The following is a 24,388-nucleotide window of genomic DNA, read 5'->3' as shown; positions in this document are numbered from 1 at the left end:
GTAGGCTTCCCTCCCACAACCCAAACAATACTGGAAAGGAATCAGCTACTACTTCATTTATCTTCTCTTTAATCTAGTACCTTACTGCTTATCTCTTTAAGTATGCAATTTGAGCAAGACTCTTGAGAAAAATGAGATGAAGTGACATGCTAAGCAGAGATCCCTGAGAGTCTGTCAAATGCTTAGCCTCCTGCCCCGACAGATTCTAAGAATGTCATTGCTCATCTGACAAGTGTTCAATGGCTCAGTGATTTGGGGATGGGTATTTGCTCTTACAGGTTCCAGTTATCATTATGATTATTCATGTAGAAAATGTTAATGCGTTCCATAGACTAAAAATAATACATTGGGGGTCAGCTGTAAAGTGCTGTGTGTTTGGCTTGTGAATTACCATCGCTGGACCAAGATATGATGGGTATATGGTTATTCAGGAAGTCATTTCTAGCATTTCAAAGATGTTTGGGGCCATCTGTTCTCTGCAAAGGTCTGTGACCCTGCAAAAGCAAACCAAGCACATTCCATCATGTTGCTACCCAATGCTCACAAGGGTCCTATCATTTTACAGACTTTACTGGCCTAATCATCAGCCAGAATGCACTTTGCCAAAGGGGGGAAAACTATAAAACCCCAAATTCCTTTAAATGTGTCTGGTACCATTAAGAATGTTTATTACTCTGCAGGAACTTTTAGTTGATATTTGCCAAAAGCACAACATACCTGGCAAATGGATTACTAGACTACCTGCTAAATGTGAATGTGTTTTGTAGAATTCTTCTTCAGCAGTCTAGGTCAGCCAAGCAGTGTTGTTGTAGGGTGTGAGCCATGATAAGGAAACACACTTGTTCCTAAGAGCTTGTTTCAGAATTATTGGGAATTTGAGATAGGAGAAAGCATTTATTAGACAACCTAGTTTCATTCTTTCTTTTTATAAGATGGAAAAGTCAGGTCCCCAGCAAGGTAAAGAAGCCTGTTCAAAGTCCAGAGCTCATGTATGGTACAGTCAGAGTCATCAGCCTTGGCTTTCTATCCCTAGAGCAATGGTGTTGCACTGCCTCATTGAAATAGGATTCCATCTGTATATACCAGAATCTTAATATCAATGATTCCCTTTACATTCAAAATTCAAGATCAAATTGGATGTTTATGTGTTATTCTGATTCAATCAGAGTAAAATGCTAATGGTATTTATGTAATCTTTAAATCTTCATTAGAAGGGATATAAAAGATGATTGTAGAGAAAATTTATTTGGTGAAACATAAATTAAAAATGCATAGGAAAGAACCTGTTGAATGAGCTATCTTTTGAATCTCAAAGTATCTGATTACATGAATATAGCATACATGCAAAGGGCATCATAGGTTATCTCCAAATTTCTAGATTAATGCTTCGCTTTTAATTCAGAATCTATCAAACAGTTCAGACAAGTGTTATTTACATTTTGTGAGACATATAGTATTATAGAATATAAAAGCTCCAAATATCTGAAATGCCCACTGGGACATCGCCCTATTACTTGGACATGTTCCATCTTCAAAAAAGCCAAGTGTACTTCCAGTTCCAAAGGACCAGCTCTGAATTACCAGGTTCAATTCGACCTTCTCCTAACATGCTCAGTTCACACAGGGCACTGCACATACTAATCATTTTCCCATGTTAATACTCTTTTTGATATCCTTCAATAAATGATTATCCTCAGTCATGGGACTCTCCCTAAACACCACAAGCCATGTGAACCTGCTAGGTTTTCATTCTTGCTTCTGGATTTGTAAACAGGAAATACTGAGCCACTCTTGATGTAGGAACTATGACAAGTGCAGAAAAGAGCAGTTAATTTTTGCAGTTTGCATTACGGGAGACTACATACTCTCATTCCCAAATATTCACTCACAAGGCACCTTATCGCTTACACAGAGGAAGACACTAACCAGTGATATGAGCTAAAGTTTTGTTTCAGATCTTCCACAAAATAATTCCCCAAATAATAATAGTTCAAGAATATAAGACAGTGGACTGCATTTTCCCATAGAACTGTGTCTGGCAAAATCATCATCCAGATCTCTTATGTTGGATTGGACTTGTTTCACATGTTTACTATTTTAGGTGTTTTTCTAGTTAAAGCTCCAAAAATAAGCCACTGTTAGCAAAGTGAGAATAAAAGAACAATTTCCTGATAAGATTACTTCAAGAGAGGAAGCTATACCTAGTCATGCACGCAGCAGTGAGTCCCCAGAGAAGTTACCTTATCAAGTAGTTTACAAAATTAAATTCGTTATGAAAATCACTAACATTTTAATGCTGAAAAGAATTTTGAGAATTTTCTAATGGTACCCACCCCCCTAATTTTACAGGTGATAAAACTTAAACCTGGGCAAGTTAAGTTTCTTGGGAACTATGGGATAGTGCATGGAGTAGGTGGTCTGGATTCGAGTTCTGGCTCTGGCCATTATCACTATGACCCAGGGCAAGTTACTTAATCTCTGAACCTGACTTTACTCAACTGCAAAATGGGTGTATTAATTCTCAGGTAACAGAATCATGCATGCTAAACTAGTAGAGATGTGCCTTGTAAACAGCACCTGACAAAGAGAAGAGGTTGCTGTTGTTCACCTAAGAGCTGAGCCTACAAGTCAAGTCTCTCTGATGTCATATGCTAGGACCCCTCCCTTTTACTGCTGTGGGCTTCTCTTCCCAAACCCTATTCTGTTCTCACTCTCTGGGCTATGTGAACATATCTAGGAAGTCAGATAATCTAGAGCTTCTGCCAAACTTGGCTCCTGGAAGAAAACAAACCAAAAGAGAGAATAAATTTGAGACAGAAAAGAGGCAGTGAATGAGAATTTTGGAGCTGAGACTGACTCAATTAATTGGCTAACCCCTTTATATGTATATATGTAGGTAAAGGAAACCAGGTCTGGGGAAGCTGAGTGCTTAGCCAAGGTGGCAAATCTTTTAAATGGCAGAGCCTGAATGTCTAAAACCCATGACAATGCTTTTCTTTGACTCCCCTCTGACCTGACACGGTTTTGCTACAAGCAAGCTCTTGTCTTCCAGGCATATCTTTTCAATACGTTGCACAAAAGAACAAATGTTTAGATTTATTATAAGCACAGAAAGAATAATCCCAGGCTAGTTGCTGTAGAAGTAGTCCCTCATTTGTGCCTATCTTTTCCAAAAACAGGAGGGAAGAAATGCACACTGAGACACTTACATGGAAGCTTCAGAAACTCCGAGGGCCAGGTTCTGTGTAGGAGTTCCAGAAATGAAGTCTTCCTCCAAGTCACCTGTCCCCTCAGGAAGTGGAACAAATCTGGAAGTTGAACTGCATTTGGGCAGGGAATAGTGGTCTTCCTGCAGGCTAAGAAGCCAAATGTAGAGCAACCAAATGTTGGCAACAGGGCTGTCACTTCTCTGTGATGCTATGGTTTCCTTAAACATGAGGGGATGAAGTGTTTGTCACTCTAACCAGATAGACTGAGCATTAGCTAACTCCTGTGCATAGATGATTCTGCCAGTCTCAGGCACACTCATGGGTCTTCCATGGCACTGGTATTGCCATGGTCAGGAACATGGGGAAACATGTGCTTTTGAGTCCAATAGACTCATTCAAAACTCTGTTTATCTCCCTGGCTGGGTGACTTTGGACAAGTTACTTTTCTTCTTGGAGCACTAATATTGGGGTAAATAACAGCTACCTCTCTGAGCTATTGAAGAATTACAGGAAATAACATGCAAAGCTAGCTCAGTGCCTGGCACATAGTAGGTCCTGAATAAATATTAGCTTCCTTTCTCTTCTTCAGTGTCAGTATCAAGGCCCTTTCTAATGAAGGGCTTGAGCCATCGAGGAGCTACCTCCGATTTTCTCTCCCAAGTAGAGCAGGCTTACTGTGTTCCAGGTGGGAAGCTGAGACGACACCAAGACACAATGCTTGCCTGAAGAATCAGAGGCAAGAACCAGATTCAGAGATGAGAGCTGGGGTATTTTTCTGCCTCTTGGAATACCCAGCCATGTGCTCCCATGTTCTGGCTCTACCCCCTTCATCTGACCACAATACCATGTGGTGTTACAACTTTTGAATGTTAAGAAACATTATATTTCCTCAAGTATCAGTACTTAATGTTTCGTTCCACACATAAAACCCTGTGAGTGGAAGGCTGCCGGCCCCCTTGTCAGAGGTAATTTCTCAAGACTCTGCATGGGATTTAACGGGAGCCATATGGTTAAGTCTGTCAACCCTCCCAGAAAGCATCCCCCGGAAGGGCCCTCGTAAATGTTTTTGGGGCTGTGAAAGATCCAGCAACTTTCCAACAATAAAGCTATGTTCATAGCCGTGATACTCAGCAAAACACAAAGCAGGAAATAATGACTTCTGGTCTGCATTACTCAAAGGGGCTTCAAGTTGTCCTGGCTAAGGGCTGAGGACCAGTGACAAGCCGGGACCTGCTGCCCCGCTGCCTCCAGCAGGAAGGAGGCTGGCCTGAATGTCCCCAGCATTAGCCCATAGTAGACAGTGACAGTCTTACTCATGCTCACTTTGGTTCGAGGAGCTTTAGAAAGCTCTTAAAAATGGATTCATACACATACGCATTGACAAGGCAAACACATTCTTAACCTGTAAGCTGCTTTGTTATTTAGGTCTTCTTTAAGCCGTGACCTTCAGTGATGGCATCATTTACCGATTTTTCTACTGTTCTTTCCCCCAACCCCAGCAACGATGACACAAACCCCTCAAATCTATTAACATTCTCATCTTGAGGGAACACTGGGCAGGAACGTTAACTCACACAGCAAAGCCACATGATTCGTAACATTGCTTTTGCCACCAACAAATTTTGAGATGTAATCAGCTTTTCTTTTTATTATTATTTTTGTTTGCTTGTTTGTTTTCCTCAGTTATGTCAACTGAACTACATCTAATATTCTGCATGACACATAGCATCTGGGATTGCAAAGAGAAAGGGGATAAAGAGGCACAGAAAAGGTAAGAGGAGGTACAATTTATGGTAAATCTTGGCACCTCTTTATCTTTACATAAAACAAGATTTTTTTCTATGATATTTTGTATAAATTTCTGGCTAAGTTTTATGTCTCTACTGCCTAGCTACAGCCCCATGCAAATAGGGTTTATAACCAAATGCCTAAGCCACGCATCATGTGGAAATATATGTTCCAGGATTAAAATTGGTGTAAAATCAGGGAGGATTTTTTCACATAAATGTCTTCATATATGCATTCTGTTGAACATATTTCTGAGTTTCCTGATACAGCTGGCCAATTCATTCTCTTCACCAGAATACTCCATATTTGTATATTCTGATGTTAGACATATTTGGCCAGTGCCCTACAAAGAAGTAAAGGGTAAGAAAAAAAATGTGTAGAATATTTTGGAAGTGTCTCCCATAACCCATCAGAACTCTGTATTGATATCCATTCTTGTAGAACTCCAAATTCCATATTATCTTCATTGCTCTCCTGAAGAATTACTGAGTGTAAATTATCTACTATAACTTATCCATAAAGAAGAATCAACTTAGTTAAGAAAGCTGGGATCTATTAAGATTACAGCCATCTACTCAACTGACTATTGACTCCTACAAAAATGTCTTAGATGATAAGAAACTGAGAGACAGAGAGTGTGTGAACTTCTAATAGTGCTACCTACCCTTCCGCCATTTTCCCAGGCTTTGCTGACTTGAGCCTGAATTAATGAGCCTGTTACATGATAGCTAATAAAAATGACAGGAGGAGAGATACTGTTTGGATTCTGCCACATATTTGGTTCAAGGCTGAATCGATTTTATCTCTATTTAATACATGCTTGTTTTCTGTCTCACTTGTCTTCCCCACAGCCCATGGCTCACTCTTTTTTCCATCTGGGAAACTTATCTCTGAAAATGCTACCATCAGTCAGCCAAAGACACACTCTTCCCGGCAGAGCGTCTGCCAGTTTGAATAAGCACAAGTAGTCACTAGTTTGGGGATGCCTCCCACACTCTCTATAGTTGTGTGTTTTTCTAGCCTGCCCAACCACACAAGAGCAATTTGAGATATTCATATTTACCTCTGGTTTCTATTGAGGTAATGGCATTACTTTCACAGAATTGAGCACAGGGCATGGTATGAATTGCTGTGGTATGGAATGGAAGTTGCACATGTTGTTTGTCTACTTCCTTTTAACATTACTTCTTTGGATTTTTGCATTTGCACTCATTTTGGTCTGGTTTGGCTCAGTGCCTGTTCAAAAGCATGAAAATCAAATGCTTACAAGGATGCCTACCCTTTGTCCCCAAAGTCCTCCCTGATAACTGGCACTATTCCTATTTTCAAGTCTTTTATGTCGATAGCTCTCTCAATACATTCAAGCCTCCAAGCTTAAATTTTGCACTGTGAAAAGAGGGAGACAGAGAAGAGCGAGAACAGGGGGTTGCCTGCAACAGCCAAGCACTGGTAGAAGGGAAGGGAAGATGGGGGAGCAGGAGCCAGGCGGCCCCCTCTCCCACACAGTCTCAGCCGTGACACACCCGCTGGCCGCAGCACAAGAGCACTGTGCGTGGGCACAGGTGGGACCCAGCCTTTCTGGCTGGATGCAGCTTAAGCGCTGAGCCTGAATGAAGACTTTCATTGCTGTTTGCTGTTTTTCTTGGCCAGTAGCCATGGCAAACATTTGCAGGTGGCTTGGCCAGATTTTGACACTTAAATATTTGAGGTTGTGATAAAAATCAGAATATTACTACAATATGGTTCTGTGCAGCCTCAAAAAAATAAAATAAAGTAAGAAAAAAAAAAGCTATCTGCAATTTCAAATGCTCATTTAAAGACACAGTCCCCAGAGGGAACTCATGTTTTCAAATAAGTACTCATTTCCTCTTTCCTGAGAGAAATAAAAGAGTCAACCATCCCCAAATGTTACCACCTAGAGTTTCATACTGAATCCACTGGTGAGACCGATTGGGTTATTTCTTGCTGAGTCTCCAGGATCATCTGGGCAAGGTTTTGGATGGAGAAAAATGGAAATGACAAGATGTGTGGGTTTGAATCAACATGGCAAACACACCAGGGAGGAATCTGAATGAAAGAAATAGCCTCCCTCAGGCTTGGCAATGAGACAGAGTCCTAAAAGTGACAATTATCTCCTAGAACACACCAGGAGCGACACACAACACCCCAGGCTGGAGAATAAATGGGAAGATGGAGTGTGTCCAAAAGGCGTCCATACCAGAGAAACACCCGCCTCCATCCAGGCATGGTGACACGGCCTACAAATGTCACCCAAATGTACAGTCCTGGGCCAGCTGCGTCAATTATTGACAGAGTCAGCACTCATCTTAAACTTTAGTGCTAGCCCTCAAAAGACTGTTTCATAAAGACCAGCTTTGTGCTAACAATGGCTGAATACTAAAGGCCTCCAAAAGGGTAGTTGGTGGGGGGTGGCAGGGAGAGGGAGGCAGGAGAACTCCAGGGGGGAAGGAATGCTGTAAAACCGCTAGTAAACTCTAGCACATTTTATGTTTTTTCCCCTTGAAAGAAAAATAAAATAATTATAATTAGCTGGCCTAACTGTGAATTGTCTGCTGAAAGCCAAGCCACTTGAGAGAAGTCCCTGGAGATTTAGATGCTGTCTTTAATGAATCCACCCCACTCTCTTAGCATACTATGGGTTCTTGATTTAGATAGCGGCAACATTTGCTCTCATGGTCATTTGAGAAGAAAAGAAATCTTCAGCAGAGATACTTACCAACCTAGCATTGACTCCTTTCAACAAAGCCAAGCATTCAAAGGGCCAGGTTAATATTCTGTTTCTTGAATAGAAAACCAAATGCACCCACAGCAAACTCACAAAATGGTCATTACCCATTACCCATTACTCTCATTTCTTAAGGTGGGTCTTAATGTGTCACAGCCCATCGTGGTAAGTTGAAAATGTGAGACAAGGTGCCCCTTCTGGAAGATCCTAGGGAGGAATAAGCCAGTGTTCCCTGCCGGTCTGGAATTCTTATAGCACCGAAAAACAAGAAGGAAAAGACCTACTGACAAATTGTGGAGCAGTTTCTAAGTTTTTAATGATCACATCCAATATTTGACTGAAAATTCAAACTGAATGTTGATGCACATACCAAACACAGCAAGTGCCCCTTCTCATTTTAAACAGAGAATTCTGGGAGCGTAGAGCAGCCAGTTCTCAGCAGCCAGCAACAGAACTTTATCACAGCTCTTTGGCTTAAACTTATTACCTTTTCTTCCTAAGAATCCATGTGCTCTTAAATCTTTGATTTCATCTTTACTCTTGTGAAGTTGGAAAGAACAGACACCATCCTCATTCTGGGGATAAGGAAGCTGGGCCAGAGATACTGCGTTTCTGAGAAGCTCCCTGGAAAATGTCCCCGCTATGGATCCTCAGACCACACTTCGCATAGCAAGGGGCTAGAGCTAATACAGGATACCCAGAAGGGAGAGCTCTTTCCATCACATGACATGGAGTGTCTGGGGTTCAATGACAGGATCTTTCCACCAATTTTTCCTCAATGCCTCAGTATTGTCTATTTGCATAGATGACAGAGAGGGGCCTGCTTTCTTTGTTTTGTCTACTCCGGGAATCAGCATGGACCAACGTAGAGGAAGGAGAGGGCTAATAAGGAGGCAGTAACAAGAAGAAGAAGCAGGGAAGAATGAGCAAAGGGCGGGACGACTAAGGAAATACAGTAGTCCCCCTTATCCGTGGTTTTGCTTTCTGCAGTTTCAGTTAATCATGGTCCAAAAATATTAAAAGGAAAATTCCAGAAATAAGCAATTCACAAGTTTTAAACTGCTTACCATTCTGAGTAGCATGATGAAACTTCATGCCATCCCAAGCCATGCCCCCCAGGATGTGAATCATCTCCCTGTCCACCATGTCCAGGCTGTGGACACGCCCCACCCAGTAGTCACTTAATAGCTATCTCAGTTATCAGACGGAAAACACATATTATACACAGGGTTTGGTACTATCTGCACTTTCAGGTATCCACTGGGCAGCCTGGAATTTATCTCTCACGGACAAGGAGGGATTGCTGCACACGGAAGATGAGGTGATGAGTGTGGCAGCTCCCAGGAAGGGAAGGGTACACTCTGTTGGAGACAAGGCTGAGCTGGTAGAACTTCCCTCCACCATGTTTGTTCTGTGCACTATAGTCTGGTCTCCTTAACAACCGTGGGTTTTCCCACAGTCATCTTAAAGTTCACAAATCTTGTCTGAAGAAATGATGACACAGAATGACTTCCTCACCACCCCACCCCTACCACCCAAAGTCCAGGATCAAAACAGCTTCTACCAAGCGGAGACTCCTCCCTTCTCCCATCAAAAGCATCACTCTGTGCTCTAGGCAATATCATGCCGGCCAGAAAAACCAACCAATCTGAGCATCAGAAACCAGGAGAAAGTCCAGAACATTTCCTGAGCTCCAGCCAGGACCCAGGGACAGCCGAGAAGGGCTCCTTACCCAATCTGGCGGTTGGTGGAAGGTGCCTGGGTGATGACGGAGCTGGACTGGGGTGACGGCATGGCTTGCTGAATCACAACGCTGGTGTCGTGGTTGGGCAGCCGAGCACTGCTAAGCTGGTGAGTTCCGGGCCCTGTCATGGCCCCACCAACTGCATTATGCATTGAGATATTCTGCCAAGAGAAGACACAGTGGAAAGGTCAGGAGGAGTCAATGTTTTTATTCTACTCTCAAGCTCTCAAAGGCCAAAACTGGGAATCTAGTCATGTCAACTATATAGAGAGTTATGGCTTCCGGCAAGCTGTAGGCCCATTCATCTTGTTATAATATACAGCTACGAGGAGATGAAAAATAACTACTCACCCTTAGAGTAAAGCACGTGAGAAAATGCCTTAAAGTTTCCTTATCACTGTCCTGCCATCCTGATGTGAGGTTTGCATCAGAGACTTTTAGTGCGTGCCTTCTCTGACTGGGAGGATGAATATCAGATTTGAAAATGATTTTTGTGATAAGTGCATAATACTGTGATTTAGTGAATAGTCATTCTGCATCCTGCTTTGCATGACAAGCACACTGGTTTTTTCCTTTCATTTTTAGTCCTATAAGAGTGCCCAACCATATATATATATATATTTTTTTAATTTATTTTAAAGAAAACGACTACCTTTCCAAATCATAATCTGAGGACTCAGGACACAAGCTCAGTAACCTGTGGAATGAGGTTGGATGACTGGAATACATGACAAGACATCTGAGATCCAATGATTAGAGCAAGAGTTACCACTTTCTGCTGTATTTTCATAAAATCCATCTCTCACAATGCATGGAGTAATGGAAACACAGAACAATAATCAAGCATCTAGTTACTTGTTCCCTGTCTTTTCCTCTGGAACATAGGATGTTTGTATTCACAGCTCTATCCCATGGTGCCTGGACCACAGTAGGCATTCAGTAGATATGTGTGTGTGTGTGTGTGTGTGTGTGTATATATATATATATATTTTTTTTTTTTTTTTTTTTTGAGGTGGAGTTTCACTCTTATTGCCCAGGCTGGAGTGCAATGGCACGATCTCGGCTCACTGCAACCTCCGCCTCCCAGGTTCAAGCAATTCTCCTGCCTCAGCCTCCCTAGTAGCTGGGATTATAGGCATGTGCCACCAGGCCCAGCTAATTTTTGTATTTTTAGTAGAGACGGGGTTTCTCCATGTTGGTCAGGCTGGTCTCGAACTCCCGACCTCAGGTGATCCACCCGCCTCGGCCTCCCAAAGTGCTGGGATTACAGGCGTGAGCCACTGCGCCAGGCCAGATGTATATTAACAGCATGGATAAACCAGTGAAAGAACATGAGATGCCTGAGTCACTGACAGGACCTAATATCATGTATTTATTTCTGATGCCTTCAAATGAAGGCTTATTTGTTTAAAATTCAAAAGTAAGTAAAATATGTGAGAGAGCTCTTCATGGGAAAGAAAGTTACTCAGACAACCAGAGAAAATTCACATTGAGCGGAGAAGGCTGATCAACACATTGGGACCAAAAGGTCAGAAAGAAATTTAGAAACCAGTAGAGAAAGAGAAAGCGGCATAGTGCTTATGCCTGTAATGCCAGCACTTTGGGAGGCTGAGGCAGGAGGATCACTTGAGCCCAGGAGTTTGAGGCTGCAGTAAGCCAGGATTACACCTCTACACTCCACATTACAGCTTGAGGGACAGAGTGAGACTCTGTCTCGAAAAAAGAAAAAAAAAGAAAAAAAAGAAAGAAAGAAAAGAAAGAGAAAGGTCTTGGCCAAAAAAGTAATAGGTAAGGGCAATAAGTAAATCTCTACAAGTGGCAAGGTACAGCTCTTCAGTCTAGAAGGGTGGGGAAATTTAAGAGGTCTATTAGACAATAGGTTGAGGATGGGAGGGGGAAAATGGAGTGTCACTAGCAATTTACTAAAGAAAAAAAATACATATATCTGTCTGCGCTTCGTTGTTAGCAAAGAAAAAATAAATGTTACCCAAGAGAACTAGAAGTGGTCCTTTGAAGTTCTTCTGCAAAGAAAAGGATTTCCTGCACTACGTGTTAAATGATGGTGATAACATATATGGTATTTGGGGTGGCTGTGTCCATCACATTGCACCTTTCCCAGGTTTCTGATTTCTAAATCCTGACCACACAATTTGTCAGGAATCCAGATGGAAACTGGGCACCTGGCTTAGACTGTGAGCCTACTGTGTTGTCGTGGGACCCCAAAGGCAGGAACAGGCTTATATATACACTCACAGTCCAAAGGCTTCTCTTATACACTGGAAAATTTTTCTGACGTGGGAAAATACTGTGATTGGGTAAAGTAAGATGAAAAGAAATGGCGATCTGCATTGGTGGCAGTGCAGGAACACACTGTAGTTCTTTTTATAGGATCTAGAGATTTAGAGAATTGGACTAAAAATGATAATGAAAATAAAGAAAATTGTGTTATTTCTTTTGAAAGTGAACCTTGACAAACTTATTTCCCTGTGTCTTAATGAGGTCAGAAACTATAGGTATTATTTTGTCTATTGTTTAAGTTCAAAGACACTTAAAATTTTTCATCTAGCTCACAGTCACCTGCTCTATCAATAATAGATCCAAGGCACAGAACCATTTTTGACTCTCCTTTTAGAATTATTGATGCTGTACAATTTAATTTTTAAGATCACAATCTTTAAATTCACAAAGAAAATTATAAAACATATGGACTCTCCTTGAATTATCCTGGATGCCTCTTTTCCATCACCCTCTTAGGCAGTTTCCAAGTCCTACAAATTTAACTAAGTGTCCCTCATCTCTTCCAATCTTTCCATCCATCCTTCCACCAACCTATAACCAACTGCCATCATCTTCTATCCTTGTCTAGACAATGGTCTCCTTCATGCGCTCTGGCTTCTCTTCCTCCTTTTCCCCCTACTACAGCCACTGTGATCTTTTCAAAATGCAAAAGTCATAACATCACACACGGCGTATGTGAGGTTCACCTCCCACTCCCTCCCCAGAACATACACCCTAAGCCATCGGTTTGGAAGTCACTGGCAGCACTCCTTGTATGCCTCCGAAGCCTGTGTAGGACTCTTTCTACCTCCCAGCTCAGCTCACACCACCTCTACTCTTGCTCCCTGTGATTCATTCCACATTCTAATTTCCTACCCTCACACTAACCATACTGCGCTCCAGCATCGGGCCTTGTATGCTGCTTTCTAACGCCAATGCCCTTGCCCTGCCTGTACCTTCAGACCTCAGAATCAATCATCATGTAGGCAAGCCTTTCCTGCCCACACCCACCCAAGTGATGGGCACCATCTCCTTTTCCTTTATAGTACAATGGCTTACAATTGTTCTTGATTGTTTGATTAATAGCTGTTTCTCCCCTAGACTGTGAGCCCATGAGCCCAATGAGAGAAGAAACTAAATCTGATTTTACTCCCCGTTATGTCTCCATTGCCTAGCTTTGTGCCTGACATATCAGAGTGTTCAATAACTATTGAGTGAATGGGTGAACTATAACATTCCTAGAATATTCCATATTATGAAACATTACCTGTTTGTTCCCTGGTCCATTTTCGAGAGTGCTAATGTCCTGTCTGTTCACCTTGCAATATGCAAGTATGCAATAATGCAGTTTTAGATATTAAGGTATTGTTAAATTATGGTTCAGTTGTGGGCTGAGGAAATAGAGAGGATCAGGATTAAGAAGAAAGCCACAAGCCTTGTATATATAAAAAAAAGTAAAACCTTTTTAAAAATATTAAAGGGGCCATTGAAGGAAGATGCTGAGAGTTGAGCTTCCAATATTTGAGCACTTTGGCTCAAATGATGGACACAACCACCATTCCTTACATCCACCATGGAAAAAGACAAAGAAAACTGGCTTATGCTGAAGCACAAAGAATAGGTTTAATTTCTTCAGAGTAAAGCATGTTAAATAAGAGAAAGAAGTAATCCCCTCTCCCCAAAAAAGTTTAAGAATCTTTCTGAGAATCACCAAAAGGAATACTAATCACTATCTAGGAATATGTCCAACATTCTCCTTCATCAACACTTTAAAGGCATCTCTTCATCTCTGTGATCTCTACAGAAATGGAAAAGGCTCCTGAAAGACATATTCTAGCTCTTCTGTAATCTCTTCTTTACCCAGCGCATAAAATCTGCAAATTCTCCAGTCTTCTCCCAGATCCAGAGAGTAATTTCAAAACATTTTGGAAAAATAAACAACCCAGCAAAAGCATTATCATTTCACACTAAGAGAAGGCAATTTCTTTTTCTTTAAGCATTACATAGTAACTCAAACACAAAATTACTTCCTGAGTTCACATTGTCCCAAGTATGGGTTCAAAACCTGTCTTCATCGATAAAAAAAAAATTGCATTTTACCTCCAGATAAATTAAATCTCCAATTTCAAAAACACAAAGAGTAACTCTATCTTGCTGAGTTATTTCTGATAGTACAGGTGGGTAGATGTGAAGCTGGTGAAACAATATCACCAAACTAGTGGATGGATGTCAGTATGCAGGGAAGGACCAGAGGTGTTCCTCGAAGCTGCCCTTGGCCTTTTCTTGTTCAACATTTTTTATCAACAGTTTGGATGAAGAGGTAAAAATCATGCTTGTCGAATCTGCAGTTGACACAAAGTTGGGAGGCATAGCTAATGTTCTGGATAGGATAATCAGGTTTTACTTGAGCCAACTGTGTGATCTGGCCTCCAAAAATGCTAACATAAATCTAGGTTGCTTTGCAAGAAGTGAAACATCCAGATCTAGAGAAGTAATTATTCCACTGTAGAGTAGATTGGATTGACCACATTTGGCCACCACATTTTAAGGGGAAAATTGACAAATTAGTGTGAATGAAGGCATCCAAAATGTATCACAGGAAGAGCAGTAGAAGAATCAGAGAATATTTAGTCTGAAGAGGAGACTTAAAGGGTCATGCTAACTGCTTTAAAATATTTGTAAGATTAGACATAGTCTGTGTTGCTCCAGATGGCATAATTTCATTTCTTTTCTTGTTTTTTTTTTTTGTTGGTTTGTTTTTTGTTTGTTTGTTTTTTTCAATGGAGTCTCCCTCTGTCACCCAGGCTGGAATGCAATGACGCGGTCTCAGCTCACTGCAATCTCTGTCTCCTGGGTTCAAGCGATTCTCCTGCCTCGGCCTCCTGACTAGCTGGGACTACAGGCACATGCCACCACACTTGGCTAATTTTTGTATTTTTAGTAGAGATGGGGTTTCACTATGTTGGCCAAGCTGGTCTTGAACTCCTGACCTTTTGATCCACCCACCTCCCAAAGTGCTAGGATTACAGGTGTGAGCCACAGCGCCCAGCCAGAGGGCATAACTTCAAAAATGTAATAATGATGATAAAAGTCAATAATAATTACACTTTGAGTACCTATGTTGAAGCAGGCACAATGGTAGATGCTTTATAAACTGCATCTTTAGTCTTCACAATGACCCTTAAGAGTTAGACATTACTATCCTTATTTTAAGATGAGAAAAAGAGTAAACTCCTCACCAACACCAATACCATGCCACTCACCTCTGGCCACCCTCACTCCTAACGGGATGATACTTTCAAGGTACAGATACGACCTTCTGTCAGAACAAATTTACCAATATGTAGAGATATCCAAAGACACAACAAGCTGCCTGTAACATACTGAACTTCTTGGCACTAGAGTTAAGCCAGGATGAGTGGCCATTTGTCAGCTATGTCACCAAAAGGATTCCTGCCTCAGAAGGGAGATGGCACCAGACGACCTCCAAGGTCTCTTTTATTGCTAAGATTCTCTCATTTATGATACATGGTTCATGCTTTGGCTCAACTGTTTCCAAATGATTAGTAATGTGTAATAGTGTTGAAAATATACAGGCTTGGGAGTTAAGAGGTCTATTCTAGTCCAGTTTGTCTACCGTTCCTTGTAGTCATGTAACCTGGATGAATCATTCAACCTCGCTGGGCTCAGTAGCCTCATCATTAAAGGAGGGGGCTAGACCACATGGTCTTCATGATCTTTTCCAGCTCTGATACTCCACAAGTCTCTTCCTATGTTATATTTTATGAGACACTAAATATCCAAACAGACTTTTAGACTCTGATTCATGGACCTACAAACGTTGATTTTTCTCCATAACCATAAGCTTTTGTAGAAGTGAGCCTTCCAAAAATTATAGCTTTCTGCCAAACCCCAAGGGATCATGATTCAAGAAACAGATCTAAGAAAAAGTACAATCTCTCAACCACCAAAGATGAGAGCTCCACTTTAAACAAACGATCTTCACCGAAATTTCTCCCTCTTTGATTCACATTTCTCAGCATGTCCTTTGACTTCTTCCTTTCCTCAAGTATTTTGGGATGCTTTGCTCTCCATTCATTATTGTTCTGAGACATAAAGGGTGTGAATGAAATGAGAAGCAGGGGAATAATGAGTCTTGATTGCATACTCCTGAGCTTGAGGTAGAGTGGTAATTGTCTTTCTGCATGCATGGGCTTGGTATACAAAATGCAAAAAAAACAATCTGATGCACATAAGTATACATCCATGTTCTTAAAAATAACTATAATTTTAGGGTGTGGTAATGAAGGATGAAGGGAATGGACCACAATTGAAAGTGAAGGTTGGAGCATATAGGCAACATGATGTTGATTCCTGTAAGGTCTCAAAATGTTATCTGCAAATCTATATTCCATCCAACTGCCACTGTGGGGAGACTTTATGGGATTTTCCATAAAGAGCCAGGGTCATCTTAACTCACAGTTATGAGTTGTGCAATCTTAGAGTTGTCTGCATCTTAATGATGCCTGGGCAGTTATGAAGACTTTCAGAAGTTCCCAGATGTAAACATCCCTGAACTGCATCCAAAAGATATGCAAGACATTCACAGAATAACGAAGGTTCTAACCCTCTGGAAGCTACTAGGCTTTCTGGAGGTATAGAAAGGATGTTAGAGAGTCCTGATTCCCGCGTTTTGTGCTCTCAGGAGCTATCTATCAGGACAGGTATTTTTTGGATCTTACTAAGAGGACAGGCCTCCCCATGACCAAGGGGATAGTGAGGTGTCAGAGGAGACATGGAGTAGAGGAGGGCTCCAGGGACCATGCAGGCCACCTCTCCCTCCTAGCATTCTGTGCAGCACAGTCACACAGGGCAAGGTGGACAACACAAGGTAAGAAAACATCTCAGGTCATCTCTTCAGAAGGGAGAGGAGAGCACAGGGGACTATGAAAACTCTAGCCTTGATATACACATTTACATTCTGCTTTTTAACTAAGAAAATTAGCCAGGCATGGTGGCACACACCTGTGGTCGCAGCGACTTGAAAGGCTGAGGCAGGAGGATCACTTGAGCCCAGGAGGTTGAGGCTGCAGTGAGCCATGATTACACCACTGCACTCCAGCCTGGGGGACAGAGTGAGACCCTGTCTGGAAGTTAATTCTTTCATTCATTTTGCTTTTTCAGTTTGCTATTTAACTCTGACAAATTCCAAGAGGTACCATAGCATAAAAGAAAAACATAAGCACTAGAATGGACCAGACCTAGGATCAAGTTTGCATCAGCTCCGTTATGTCTGGGGCACATCATTGAAGTCCTCTGAGCCATACCTTTCTCATCTTTAAAATGGAGATAATCATCTAAAGGACAGGATTAGCATCAGAATCATGTGAGATGACGGATGTCCCAGCACAGTGTCTGAAAACAAAAATGTACTTCTTTCCTTTCAGTAAAGTCCAGAACATGAGGCACAGAGACAAAACGTACAGTCTGGTGGCTACTCCCCATGACTGATATTAGTATTAGTAATACTAATAATGGCTAACACTGATACAGCATTGCTGTATGTCAGAAAACTCATTTAACCCTTCTCATCAGTCTAGAAGGTAGGTATATGGTTACTACACAGTTGAGGACATTGATGCAAAGAGGTTAAGTGACTTGCTCAAAATCACACAGCCAATAAGTGGAAAAGCTCAGCTCTAGGCAGTTTGGCTTCAGACCTCTTAACCAGGCACATCACCACTAAGTCCTGCTGCTTCTAAAGTCTTGTTGTACAAATATTTTTTGTAGAAATTGACTTGGCAAAAACTAAGGTATGCCTGCTATTCTTACAATGGGCACTATAAACGAGTGATTAATTAATATTGGCATGTGGTCTGAGAAATACACAACAGTATATCTGGCATACCACTAATCTGGATCAATGTCATCACCACCACCTTCACAGCTGGAAAAGCTTGGATATACACCGTGAATTCATTTCAAAATATCTGATGAGTGTCCCTTATCTAAAAGTCATGCTGCATGCATAGGCAGCTCCCCTTTGACTTGAGGGAAGACATCACAGTAGGTAGAGAGGCAGCTTGCACACTGATACAATCATCAGTGGCTTTAGCCCCCTCACCCATTGCCAGAAGCAGACGGCCCCCATAAGGGAGGTTCTAGACTTGAGGCTGTCAGCTCCTGAGCAGCAAGATCTGTCCAACTTGCTGAGGCTCCCCTCCAATCCCCAGAGCTCTGTCATTCTTTCTAATACTGGGTTTGAGGCAATGGAGCCCTGAACCATCCCTGTGAGCATTTTACAGCTATTCATTTAATCCTGTAGTCAAATACTCAAGACAACAAATACCTTCTCAGGTGCCACCCTTGACTGTGAGAAACAGTTTCCAAGTGTCTCTCAAAGAAAGATTCTGCCCCTTCCTGGTCAGTTTCTTAACGCCTTGGACTGTCCATGTTTCTGTTCTCATCTCCCACATTACTGTCTTGGTTGTCTTTGCTAAATACAATCATATGGGTTAAAAGGAGAGAAATAGCTGTACTTTATTCAGGTTACTGGAATCAAGATTGAGCAAATTTCTTTGATTGATGTATCCACCAAAATCCTGGATGTCAGAAACTAGTCTCATGCCATTAAAAATCATGTCACTGGCCTGGCTGGTGGCTCACGACTGTAATCCCAGCACTTTGGGAGGCCGAGGCAGGTGGATCACCTGAAGTTAAGAGTTCAAGACCAGCCTGGCCAACATGGCGAAATCCATCTGTACTAAAAAATACAAAAATTAGCTGGGCATGGTGGTGGATGCCTGTAATCCCAGCTACTCGAGATGCTAAGGCAGGGAGAATTGCTTGAACCTGGGAGGCAGAGGTTGCAATGAGCCGAGATCACGCCACTGCACTCCAGCCTGGGCAACACAGTGAGACTCCATCTCGAAAAATAAAAATGACATAACTGTTTACTGTTCCTGGAGCAGAAAACATGCTGTGTTCACCTGAAAATAACCAATGCCTGCCTCCATGCTGTGTGCTTGGTAGATAGCAATGGATTCAATTATTCTGCAAATAAATGAATGATATGTGATCTTCAGCAAGCTTATAGCACCTCTGTACTTCAGTTTTCTCAGTTGTTAAATAGAGACAACCCTATCTGATAAGGTTTTTATAAATATTAAATCAGGTCATACAAGCATAGCATTTAATGCAATGTTGGACAATTAACTGTCCAATAAATGTTAGCAGCCATTATTCTAATTATCACTATTCTCATCATCATTACTATCATTGCTAATACCAGATAGTATCAGCTAAGTATTCCTTGGTCCTCCACCTTATCCCACACACACTTCTTTCAAAGCCCTTAGAACACACTGGTATATGTATTATGTTTAAAGTCAGTCTTCCTTCTAGCTATGAACACTTTGATGATGGGGACAGGTTCTGATTTCCTATCATTGTCCTCAGGGCCTAATACAATGCCCATTACATAGATGTTTGCTGAGTGAGTATACAGAACAGTACAATGAGTGCTGTGGAACAAGAGAAAATAAAAAGTCAGCCCTCTCCTTACTACAGTGAGCCTCCAACTTAGAAGGAATATGAAAAGTAGGGAAGAGAAGGGATGAAAAACACATGAATCTGAAAAATACCTTCACACACACACACACACACACACACACACACACACACACACACACAGTGGAAGCAGAGAAAGATGTGTCACCGAGAGCCAATTATTCCATGTTCTGAAGGGCAAGGGGCTGGTCAGCAGGTCTGTGTTTTCATCTAAACTCCAACACTAAACACATGATCCTGCTGAACTTCTCCAGTCTGTCGATTTTGTCTTCATGATTCCCACATCCGCCTTGCCTTTTCTTGACCCTCCCACTAGCTTTACACGTCTCTCACCTCCTGTCCTGATCATACAATTGCTTCCTACTGATATAGGAGCCTGGTTCCTGGCTTCCAATCCTTTTAGTCCCTCCCCGAACACTCCAGACCCTGTTCTCCAATTAATTGATGTAATTCAGCACTTTCCTAATGCTACTCTCCAGCTCTGAAACCTGCTATAGCTCCCCATTACCATCAGTAAAAACCCACACTTAGCCTTGCCTTCAGGACCCCATATTTCCGGCCTCATCTCCTACCACTATCCCCTGTGCAAACCCTAAACTCCAGCCACACTGGTCTATTCATTATGCAACAGGTGACTTCAAATTTTCACCTTCATACCTTTGCCTGTACATGCCTCAGACCTAGAATTTCCTCTCCTTCTCTCTGCCTAGCTAAATCCTGTCCTCTAAGCAATAAATGTGTTGATTGATCAATGACATTTTCTCAAGTACAAAATGAGGATCATGTACCCTTGCTTCCTTTGACCTATAAAGTAAAGATATAGCAATGGTTTGAAAAGAGCTTTAGTAACATACATATTATCTTACAACCCTGCGCTTCTCTGCTCTGACATCCTTGTTCTTAGAATGATTCCCTTTCTCTCCCCTTTTCCAGTTCATCTTAAACGTCACCTCCCTAGCTAAAGGTATTCCACCTGTTTTCTACTTCAGCAGCCCAATCCTTTCACCTATAGCATGTTTCACAGTGTGCAATTGTCATTATTATTATTTCCAGTTCACTGTACAATAAATTCCAGGAAGAAAGGAACACAGCCTCTCTTGTTTTCTCTTCTATCGCTAGCACCTAGCTCAGTGCCTGGCACAGAACTATATAAATTACCATTGGTTGGATAGATAAATGAACTGTGATTTTTGAGGTGTTGAAATGTGACTAAAGAGCAACTGATAGACAATTTCCTCTTGTCTAAGTCAGGAACATGGTCATCTTAAGCCTGTGATCCTAATATGAAAAGATAACATTGGCTGGGTGCAGTGGCTCATGCCTATAATTCCAGCTCTTTGGGAGGCTGAGGTGGGCGGATTGCCTGAGCTCAGGAGTTTGTGACCAGCCTGGGCAACACGGTGAAACCCTGTCTCTACTAAAATACAAAAAATTAGCTGGGTGTGGTGGTACATGCCTGTAATCCCAGCTACTCAGGAGGCTGAGGCAGGAGAATCGCTTGAACCTGCGAGGTGGAGGTTGCAGTGAGCTGAGATCATGCCACTGCACTCCAGCCTGGGTGACAGAGTGAGACTCTGTCTCAGAAAAAAAAAAAAAATTGCTGATTTGTGTTATCCTAAGTCATATCAACACGCAGAGGCCAGAGGCCAGCAGGCAGCTTAACAGTCTCCCCAATTTACCACGTGTCTGGTCAACCAGAGCCACTGATGGAAGTGAGGGCCCTTCCAAGTGACTGGAAAACTGACAGGAAAAACCAAAGCAACGTGACTAGAAACAAGTGAGGAAAGGAGTCCCGAGGCAGGTGTGGGGCAGATAAACAGAAGGCAACAATGACCTTGCCAAGCTCTCACACCTGTGTAGTGTGGGAGACGAAAGGGTATTTAAAAATCACAAAAGGGGTGCAGCGCGTGCAGAGAAATGCTGAGTATTTGCACACTGCGAATCTAGTCTGGCCGTGCAAGAGGCAAATGGCCCATTCTAGAATTACTAAACAAATGTCTCTCCCTTCCTTACCAGAAATTTGCAAAGTTACTAAAAATAAGGACACGTATAATTACCACGAGGATGCTGAAGGGTCAATTTCTTCAGCATTTCAAAGAGACTCCAATGCATACCTACTTAATGACCAGAAATATAAATGTAGCACTCTCTGGAAAGCTGCTAATGATATATTACAGATCTCAGAAGAGACTCACCTTTGCCTTTCCCTTGCCCAAGCCCCCCTTTCTCAGCTCCTGTTCTCTCCTGGCCAAAACAGCTGGAGGGTAGGGCTGGCTAAGTTGAAATTGCTTGAAAACTCCCTTGCCTGGAGCTTTGGTTGGGCACCTGCATTCTGGAATAGTTGGCAAATTATACTCTTAACATAAAATAGAAATGCTATCTTCAGTGGAAAGGAAAATGTGCTACAAGTTAGACTTCCTCCTCCAAAACAATAAAGAAAAGAGGTGCTTGCTGCTTCATTTCACTTCTGGTGGAACCTGTCAGGTAGCTCTTCATGAATGGCCTTGCATTGTAAATTGTCTAGTACTTGCAAATGTAAGTTACTGCTGTGCTGTTCTAATGATCAGTGTTAATTCAGCAGCCTATTTCTATCCTGGGAAGTGGTTGTTTCACTGGGGAATAAGTACCTTTGAACCACCGTTGCTTCCAACCAAACTTAATCGTCATTAACAGTATTTCTTTTTTCTTAAAGCAAAAATCAAACTAAGTAATGCATCAGAGAAACTCAATGAGAGGCTTAGTCTGTCTTATTTTATGACATCTGAAATTAAAGAGATAACATTTTTCCTTCATCACAGCGAACAAAACAGCATTTGTTATATAGCACAGGGGATAATACACTGGCCACAACTGGGCATGATAGTGCCCAAAGCAACTTCTGGAAATCCTGTCTGAATATTAAAAACAAACTTCATCAATTTCTCCCAGCACAACTTGCGTTCTCTGGATCCTTAGGGGTCCCTAGTGCAATAGGAGTCACTGAGGTAGTTTTCATTTTTACAGCTCCTGCAAGGTACCCCAGAAACCTGCATGCTATAACCTGTTACCACTGTGATTTCATTTCCTGCTATTCTACCCCATCACTCTGTTATTGCAGACTCATAAGGACCTCCTTGATATTCTGTGAATACACAGGAACCTTGGCACCAGCCGTTCCCCTAAACTGGAAGGCTTCTTCCCACATATCCCCAGTTCCTTCCCTCATCTCTTCCAAGTCTTTCCTTAAATGTTACCTTCCAATGAGGCTCACATACGAGGCCTGGCCACTTGATCAGAAATTGTAGCTCTGTCTCCTTGAAATCAATTTCACCCTTACTTAATCTATCCTTTCCCATTCATGACATCCTCCCTCACTTATTCTGATCCAAAAGCACCAGACCATTTCTGATCCTTATTCTTCAAATAAGAATTAAAAAAACAAAAACAAAAAACAGAAAACCTAATGGTTCTGTTTTTTTCTTAACCATCAAGGATCTCTTTTATGATTTCTTTCTCTGGGATCTCATATCTTTAAAATACTTCTTTAAAAGTCATGAATTCATTTTTCTATACAATCCCCTGCCTTCTGAGTCTATCATATTCCTTAATTTTTAAAATTTCATTTCACTTCATTGTACCGTGAGACTCCACTGTTTTTCAGTATTGTTAAAATTGCAGTCAAACAGAAAGAAGGTGATGCTTTAGTCTGAGAAGACTGCATACAAATGCACAATTTCAATTAGAGAGTTTGACTACTTTAACATCTGGGATCCCAGTAGGAAACAGCTAGTACCTTCAAACTGGGTAATGTGAGGAGCATTTAATAAAGAGACTTTTTGCAAAGGTGGAAACAGATTGTAGGAAAGCCACAGATGGTTTAACACCCTGGGGCCAGTTTCAGCAGGGAGCTACAAGAGTAAGAGAAGGAAGAGGTTACCAGGACTCAGGAGAGAGGAAGCCAGGGAGAAGTCAGCAAGACCTGGGAAGAAGAGAGAACCATGTGGGGAGACGGCGCTTGGCCAGACCTGTGGCTCCTGGTCAAAGAAAGCAGCCAACTGAAGGAGCTAGGAGAATAGATGCCCAGTCTCTCCCTGCTTTCTTCCTGGAACCTACAGTGATGACTCCATGGCCATATGCCCAAACCGAACAGGAAAACACCAGTTAAAGGTACTCATTAGATGGTGTGTATGGGCCAGCCATTCAGGGCAAGAGCAGAATCAAAAAGGGACAGAATGGGCTTGGATGGATGATCAGAAAATACCCAGTACAATTATGTGTTCATCAAACGTGGGTTATTTTTATTTTATCACCAATATATCCATAATACACATGTTCATTAGAGAAAATTTATACAAGAAAAGGTAAGTCAGAAGCGTAAAAAAAATCATCCATCAACCTAACACGCAGAAAAATAAACTGGCTCTGCATTGACCCATGCACCGAAAAAATCATAATTGGGCTGAGAAGAACAATAGATGGCAGAGCTAAGACGCACCCATCCCATGGTGTGCCCAAGTAACCTGGCTCCACCCCACAAAGATGAGCTCCGGCAAGCGTGGCTTCTCTGAACCCAGTTACACGCCCTGAAATCCAGGTCTCACTTTAAGGCCACAGCTTCCTATCTGTCTACATTCCTCCTGGTGAAACAATTGGGCTTAGAATAAGAACAGCTTTATATGTGGGAGTCACAGAAGGTAGAATTTGGCACCTGGTGTTTATGTACCGTAAAGCCATTACCGTGCCGAGCTCAACTCCACTTTCCGCCAAAATTACTGAGCAGGAGGAAAGTGAGCACATCTAGAAGCTGCATTTCTCTACCTAAGACAGCCAGGATATATGGGTTGACTCACTAAGCAGAAGCGCTAATGTCAGTGACATCCGTATTTTTATTGAGGCACTCTCCCTGGCAACCTCTCATTCCTGTGAAAAGACACCAAGTCTGCAGGTCCCTGGTCTTTGGCAACTGGAACATGCTGTAACATTCCATTTTAAGTTCATTTTCATTCTATTGTGCTCTACTGATAACTTCAATGTGGAACAAATTTACTGATTATTTGATAGACTAAGAAATAATAT

The 24,388-nt window shown here is 41.9% G+C and overlaps 1 protein-coding gene across 6 annotated transcripts in view; it reads right to left on the bottom strand.

Moving 5' to 3' along the window:
* Positions 1-24,388, bottom strand: part of LOC105475779 (cAMP responsive element binding protein 5) — a 415,489-nt gene that overhangs the window by 244,534 nt on the left and 146,567 nt on the right. For all 6 annotated transcript variants that reach the window (XM_011731266.3, XM_071094975.1, XM_071094974.1 and 3 more), the window contains exon 5: positions 9,476-9,648. In XM_011731266.3, coding sequence (XP_011729568.1) covers positions 9,476-9,648 — 173 coding nt within the window. The remainder of the gene's footprint in view (positions 1-9,475; positions 9,649-24,388) is intronic.

The sequence above is a fragment of the Macaca nemestrina genome, chromosome 4 (assembly GCF_043159975.1).
Source record: "Macaca nemestrina isolate mMacNem1 chromosome 4, mMacNem.hap1, whole genome shotgun sequence".
Taxonomy (NCBI): domain Eukaryota; kingdom Metazoa; phylum Chordata; class Mammalia; order Primates; family Cercopithecidae; genus Macaca; species Macaca nemestrina.
Note: the sequence above shows the minus strand (reverse complement) of the source record. Positions and strands in the feature narration are given on the sequence as shown.